Source organism: Anoplophora glabripennis, unplaced genomic scaffold (assembly GCF_000390285.2).
Source record: "Anoplophora glabripennis isolate ALB-LARVAE unplaced genomic scaffold, Agla_2.0 scaffold105, whole genome shotgun sequence".
Classification (NCBI taxonomy): domain Eukaryota; kingdom Metazoa; phylum Arthropoda; class Insecta; order Coleoptera; family Cerambycidae; genus Anoplophora; species Anoplophora glabripennis.
Window position 1 is genome coordinate 727,700 of NW_019416276.1, and position 8,157 is coordinate 735,856.

The 8,157-nt window shown below is 32.3% G+C and overlaps 1 protein-coding gene across 1 annotated transcript in view; it reads right to left on the reverse strand.

The window, feature by feature from the left end:
• Window positions 1–7,931, reverse strand: part of LOC108903184 — a 98,038-nt gene extending 90,107 nt beyond the window's left edge. The window contains exon 1 of the mRNA XM_018705274.1: window positions 7,891–7,931. Coding sequence (XP_018560790.1) covers window positions 7,891–7,931 — 41 coding nt within the window. The remainder of the gene's footprint in view (window positions 1–7,890) is intronic.
• Between the last annotated feature and the right edge of the window lie 226 nt (window positions 7,932–8,157).

Consider the following 8,157-nt stretch of genomic DNA (forward strand, 5'->3'; position numbering starts at 1 on the left):
TTTACAATATCATTCATCATCATCACTACAGGTTATGTTCAATTTTGCTAATCTTTCGAAAACGTGCAAGACTATTCTTTAGATTGCCATTGTAATTTCCATGGCTGTACACCAAACTTCGCTTTGTTTGAATGCACTTATAAAAATTTTTTGTAAAATTACACACTAGGACATTGGTTATTTTGAGGCCACAGTAGGTAAAGTACAATTTACACTTTTTTTGTGTAATTCACACTAAATGTAAATTTACATTACGCGTATCTTTACTGCACCTAAAGTGTAATTTTACTAAGAATCAGAAAAACTACATAATATTTTTAAGAAAAAAAAATTAGACTTTATTTTGTAATATTTTTAGAAAGAACATAATTTTTTACATACTCAAATATTTCTCAAAGACAGATTACAACGCACTTAAGTGAAGAGAAAATAACATTAAATAAACTTAAAATTTATTAATGTAAATGATACATAAAAAATTTTCACAATTGTTACCAGTGCGGACCCCTACAGTATAATCAAGGAGTAATAATTCACACGTACGTCCAAACTTTAATAAGGCCCTTTGGCTAATTCCGAAAGGCCGGCTGTATTGAAGGGTTGAGCGAAAGATGGGCATAGGGAATTTGTTTTGGGAGTTGTGAAGGCGTATTACATTCCTAAATTCTGTTGAAATTTATTTAACGTATTTTTCGAATAGCCAGGGGAAAATGAAAAAAATATAAACCCTTCAGTTTGGGATTCAATTTGCGGCAAACTGAGTGGAGGTTATAATTATTTGATGCAAATAAGTGGGAGTCACTTCCAGTTCATGAAACATCTGGAGGAGTATCTGGGGTTCTGTTTTTTTTTACTGAAATATGTACTTTGCATATCTAAATAGTTATTGTACTGAGATGGCCTTAAAAGATAAAATTGATCGAAAGGATTATTAAAAATGTACAAAAATCAAAATTTTATTAAATGCTTTGAAGCCTTCAAAACATTTGAAATTTTGCAACAGAAAAAATAGACCCTATTTTATTCCCATAGTATACTGTATTGGAACATACAATATTAAAAGTGTAAAAAAAATCAGTTTAAGTTAAGGTAAATGCAAGTGTATTCTAGAAAAGTCTTCCATATTTAATTGTTAAAAAGAAAATGATTTAACAGTAAGTTTTAAGTAATAAAAAGAACTAGAAGTAAGATTGAAAGTTCAGAAGTGAAGTACAGTATTAAACAAACAAGAACAGAGAAGAAGAAACAAAATCAACACGAAAGACCGGGGAATAAAGACAAACAGAAAATAGAGAGAAGACGGAAAATGGGTAAAAACAAAAATTTAGAAAAAAAATGTACAAAAACAATTCCAAAGTTAGCTGACAAAAGCAAAACTGATTAAAATATGAAATATAGTCCATACAATTTTATTAAATTATAACAGCAACTACTGTAATCAATTATAAAAAAAACAGGCTTAGTAAATTAACACAACAATTTTTTTTGCCTCTGGCTCTCGGTCTAATAGGTAAACAGCAAAACACCACAAGGTAAAAGTTGTTGTCCTAGCCAATTCCGGGAAGAAGATAATCTACAAAGTGAAGGAAACAAGTAAATGGAGAACTCAGATACCGGGTAGCTCAAAAACAGCAAGAATACAGTCTATTCTTGCTTTTTTTGAGAACTAGAGACGAGAAAGTGAGTTAGGTAGTTTTAAGAAAAAATATTTGTTAAAATTTAGTTTAAATTTAGTTAAAATCAGGGTAACTAGTTTTTATTTGTACATCGTATTGCTTTTCGTAGTAAAAGTTTAGACCAACAAAAAAACAAAATAAAAAATACTGAAGTAGAAGCACAATGAAATAAAATAAAATGAAAACTAATAGTACATCATTGAAGCTATTCACCTCCGAATTCTTTGAAACTGAACCGATCGACTTGAAATTTGGCAGATAGTTAGAGAAAAGGTCAATGGACATTAGTGACATAGCGCCGATTAACGATTCCACCCTGTTGGGGTTGACACCCCTTCTCGTGGGTGAAAATTGTTTCGAAAAATCAATAGTTTTTTTAGTTATTCAGGATTGAAAACTTTTTCAAAATATTTTTCGCGAATAACTGAAAAACTACGCATTTTATTAAAAAAATGTAATGAACAAAAATGTAGCTTATAAATAACAAAGAAAATCTAGTTTTTTAAAAAGTGTTGCAGGTACATCATATACAAAGCAAAATATGGTTAGTGGAAGGGGACTTGTTTTGAGGGGAATACTCGAATCGATGTATTCAACGTCAAATAACGGAAAAAGGATTAATTTTACGCGTACAACGCTCCTGGAGTTTTTTGTAGTACTCAAAATTTTAATAATGTACTGTAAAAGCTGAAAACATATTTTTCATTATTCAAAAAAAATTGCCTTATTTATATAATAATTCTGAAACTATGGAAGATACGTAAAAAATGGTAGATAAAAAAAATTTAGCTTTTTTTTCAACAAATATTTTGCTTTTTTAAATCCTTTAGCATAAAAAATAAAGGAGATATCGCCGCTTGAAGTATTCATTTTAGTGAAAAAACGACCTGTCTCGAGCCCTTCGATCCTTTCCCTTTAAAAAACAAAGGGCTTAAAAGGTTTTATATGCAAACGATCTTACAGCTCTTGAAATTATCTTTAAAATGCTGTTTTGTAGGATACTATAGCTTCAAAATTAACCAAGTTAGGGTAAAAAAAAAACAATGACATTTTTTCGGAGCAAAATAGGCTTTCTTATTTTTATATATTATATATATTATATTATACAAATAAAATAAGTAAAAAAAAGGTATTATTATTTATATGCAGCGTAGCAATTTTTTTGTCGATTATATTTAAAAATCGATTATAATCAAAATATTTTACATTAATATTGGTAAAAGGGTAGTTTATAAGAGTTGAAAATGGCAAAAGTAAAATATTCTTTCATAAACAATATAAGGGAAAAGTTTTATTTTAAATTATTGCACGATTATAGCATTCCAAGATTTAAAACATAATTTTTTATAATTTTTTTAGCATAGGGGTGATTTATAAGGGTTGAAAAGTATTACAAATTCTTTCATAAGCAACGAGGGAATTTTTACTTTAAATAATTGCACCGTTAAAGCATTCCAAGCTTTTAAAAAGTAATTTTTTATCATTTTTGTCAATACAGGGGTGGTTTTTAGGGGTTGAAAGGGAAAAATTCTTTTATTGGCTATAAGGTAACTTTTATTTTAAATAATTGCACGATTTAATCATACCAAATCTGTAAAAAGTAATTTTTTATCATTATTTTTTGCATAGGGGTAATTTTTAAGGGTTATATAAAGGTCGAAAAGATGAAATCTATCATAAAACATGTTCGAGAATATGGAACATTATTTATTTTTATCAATAAAGTGCTTAAAACAATCACTTAGGGGTAGTTTTTACCCCTAAAAAATAAAAAACGTCAATTGGGCTTATGTCACTTTTGAATTTGAGCCTAAGATGAGGCTTTTTCTAAATTTTCATGCAAATCCATGCAGTTTCAAAGAATTCGGAGGTTACAGCTGATTTTCAGCTTCAATGACTGTACTATACTGTAAGTGAAAATATTAATTTCAGATTGTCGCTTCTGGGAAAGACGGTATACAACTAAGAGAAATGGAATAAACATAAGTTAAATCTACATATATTGACGTGAATTCTTCACATAAAAATTTTAATCACATAATTCCCCAACAGCACATCAGTAGCAAAATTCAAATCTTACTCTCCATAAACGCACCGGTTGCTATTTCCGCAACAAAGTTGTAGAGAAATTGGGCTAATGCATGTATTAATTCAGAAATGACCCGGTTTGCATCTAGACACTTCGGCTAACTTGATTTGAGTGGAGATGCCGAGCTCAACCTGCTGCGGTGTGCAATGACGTTATACGGCTGTAGAAATCTGGCACAGTGCAACTCTGAATGATTGAATGGTACACCTGAGGGCTACTGAATATTGTAATTCGAGATGAGGTAGTCTAAGCTCGACGGGAGTCGAGCAAGGCGGAATTCGAGTCTGTAGTTAGTTAGATTGTTTGGTAACTGGCTCGTTTATTTACATAGAGACCGCCATTTTTGGATTGTTATCTTCAGGGGGGTACAGACGCAACAGCTCATATCAGCAAGCTATGTAGGCAGTCAAACACTGCGATGAGATTAACAAGACTTTTAGTCCACAGTATAGGCCCCCTCTGGAAAGTTGATTACCACATGCTTTATAACTCCTGAGGAGCTTCGTTTTGACGAAAATATTTCGCACCGTTTGGAAATTTTCATAAAAATGTTATTTAAAAAACTTTATTTTGTCGCTCTGTATCTCGAAAACAAGAGGAGATAAAATATAGTTCATTTGACAAAAAATTGTTATTTTTTGTCGTCCTCACCCCCTGTGTTTACGGGAGGTCTTTCTGAAACACCCTGTATTGTATATTTATATGGAATTTTGCTCAATACATGAAAATACTAATTAGAAATTATAAATACATGCGCATTTTTTACGAAATTTTTTTCATAATTTTTTGTCGGACCGGCGATTTGCAGATATATTTTTGTCGGACATTACAATTTTTGCTTATAAAAAACACTTTTCTATCGTGCGTTACTTTTATCCAACATGTGGTAATCGATTTATCATACCCCGTGAAAATTCCGATTTCCAGCTGTCGAACTGAAAAAACGCGGCTTGAAATTTGTCGGACAACAATACTTTTTGACTGAATTAATTATTTACAAATAATTTTACTAAAATTTACCTATGTGGTAATTGATTTTCAATACCCTGTTATTTTGGCATGTTTCGACCGGTAGACACGTCAATGTCGGAAACATTTCTGTCGGACAAACTTGAATCGGCATTTGCAACAAAATTTCCAGTTAATTAAGCTAAAAATAAAAGATGTGGTCTTGACTTTTCAAGACCCCGGGAAATTGCCATGTGGAGAAGCGGAGGAATCGAGAAAAGTCGCAGAGGAAAAATGTGGTAGACTCGTCAAAACGAAGCTCCTCAGGAGGTATAAAGTATGTGGTAATCAACTTTCCAGAGGGGGCCTGTACTGTGGACTATTTAACAAATGTTGATTTTTCATTATAAAATGGCTTTATAATAATAACTTACTTGTACCAGTATGGTGGCCCTAATTATCTCTCGACATTTTCGATTTTTTTTTTAATTATTTTAGGTTTTTTGTCATACAAACGGATTTTCAAGGATTTTGGATCTGTTCCCTTTAAACGAGTTTCTTATTAAATCTCTCTAAACATGTTGTTAATTCCCATTTCTGTACAATAACTGTGAAACTAACAAAATTTATATTTTATAATGATAATGGCAATAATATTATTAGGTACTTACTTTTTTAGATTAATCGAATGATTTATTTTATACTGTCGCTTTCCATCATTTTTCCATGGCGTTTCGGATATTCGGCCCCACGTTGGGCGCCATGCCATCTTTGGCACAGTTTTGAATAACAATAAAACTCACAACTTTTAGGGATATTTATAAAATTCCTACAAATAACAACCAAATTATGGATAATTAAAAGAATGCTGTTTTCCACGTTTTTTATAATTTTTTTGCAATAACTTTTAAACAATTTATCCGATTTTAATCTATCATCTTGTAGGTCTTTTTATTGCGCATATTTCGTATGTTGAACACTTTTCTCTAAAACAAATAGTTTTTCCAGTATATTGGAAAAACTGTTTTTCGACGCAAATTGTTAAAAAAAACAATGTTGCTAATGAAAAAAATGACTCACGAGATGAGACACCTTTTCTACTGCTTTCCCCTGCCCATTTACTGCTATAGCGACGCGTCTAGATGTCGTCTGTTGCGGCTTTGGTGTTTGGGGAAGGCTGGCAGGTTTGCGACAACTTTGACGGAGATTTAGGAAACTTTGTCGAAAATGTTGATTGGCCTCGTGTACAGCGATTGCGGACAGCTTCGTGGTTCCTATTGGAAAGTTAAGCGAAAATTTGCTTGGGACTTGGAATACGACAATATTGTATGTAATCAATTAGTTACAGAAATCTAGAAATGTTCCTTTGTAATTAATAACTATGTCCAACGAAAAGGACTGCTTTTGTCTCTAAAGTTAATATTTAAAGCTGCAAATATTCAAATAGCAATAACAATGTTCTATTCCTTAATGTCAATAATCCTTAAGAGCAATATTATGTTCCGTAATGTTAAAGTACATAACAGTTTCTTTCGGTAACTTTTTTTTGTTGGAGACTGATTGGTTAACTCAAAATTAATTCTTTCTCGGTTATTTCTACAAGTTTAACTTTCCTGTTTCTATTACTGACAGCCTTTTTCAATATTTTTGCGTCTTTGTTCATTCAAATATCAAAACTAAACCGTTATGTCTCTACAATCTACAATAAAGCACAAAATACAAACAAGTAACGCTACAGTGTCGAGAATAGTCTGTGGTTCTTTGCAAAACAGAAGATTTTGCACTTTTATCCGACGTAAGTTAGAAATAGTTTCTTTATCACTTCTGCGCATCACCACAGATGAAAAAAAATTCGACATGTGCGACTACAGTTTGGAAATAGCAGAAAAATAAAAGATTCTAGAGGCTGAAATAGACTGCAATTTTAAAAGTAGCAAATTTCGCAACTATGAAAACTTATTTAACTTAAAACTTATTAAAATATCAATATGTTATGACATTTTCGAAAATATGAATGAGAGTGACTTTAATTTTGGTAATTCTGTAATGAAAATGCTTTGACGGAGGGGTAAATACTAAGATGAAAGAGAGACAAGTTTATACTTCTCTTTGTTACCGAAAAAAGAAGAAATAGTAAAGAAAATAATTTTGGTGTCAATGTAGAAATTCTACCACTGAATGAAAATTAGTAGAGGGACCTTTATTGACTAGACCCCAGGCATTTGCCCATTTTGTCTGTGGATAACCCGCTACTGATAACATCGTAGCACGCCCTACACTTTTCGAGGAAAACAGCCGAAAAATCTGACGACAAGCATCTCCGTTTGATCTCTTCTCCTTTCGCTCTAGGCCAATGCGATTCAATTTGTTAATAACGATAAGACTATGGAGACAGAACCAGAGCGTTGCGTTAACTTAAACAACTTAATCCGCGATTTCTCGTTTAGCTCCGGCTGGGTGATACCGGCCTGATAATACCACCAGGCACTTTTAATTGCAGTCGGGACGGATGCGACAGCAAACAGTCTTCCATTATCCCAGACGCGTCTCCGTAGGCTGACAAACAAGGCGCAGACGAGGCATAAACACTTCCGAGTTGTTGTTATTGGTTATGAAGGATATAGTTGGCTATCGAAATGTTCGAAGGTGTGGAGAAATTTCGATTAACTCCCAATAAATTCATAGATAGTTCGGTCAATCTAGACATTCAAAGGTACATAAATTTACAACAAGCTGAAAGTGAGTAAAGTTGTTGCATATTAAATAGCATATTAAAATTCCTCATCGTTCCGGTAAAAAATGGGTTTTTCGCGATTTTCAGCTAAACGGTAACTTTTATCATAAAATTACTTCAGACAAAGATTGTAGATCATAAAATTATAATTGTAATACTTTTTTTCCTAAGAGCCACCGTTTCTGAGATATAACGATTCAAAAAGTTGTAAAAGTTGTAATCGTCATAATATGCACTCATTTCCACGCCACCTATGAGGTAGTGTACTTATCGCGTTTTTTAACGTGGTTTACCCAGTAGGCCTATTCCACAGGTCTGTTGTGATTCTGTTTAGTTTGAAACTATTGCATAATAACAGATATTGGCAAGGGTTGGAAATGATAAAAGCGATGGAAATTAAAAAAAAGTAGAATTTATTCGTCTGATTCATGACCTTCAAATACTTCTTCTTGCTCTCCTTCTTGATCTTCTTCTTCTTCTTCATTCTGGGTATAAGTAAATTGCGTCAATAGTGATGTATCGCATGTCTCCTCGTTGGTATCAAACGAATCCTCTACTATTGGTGATTCAACAGTAGAACACGACCGGCCTTGACAATTTTACCTGATATTCTCATAGGTATACTTATGTATATTTTATATTTTAAGTGTAAATTACAATCACGGATGGAAAAATATTTTTACTTATATTACAGCTTCAGAGATGTATAT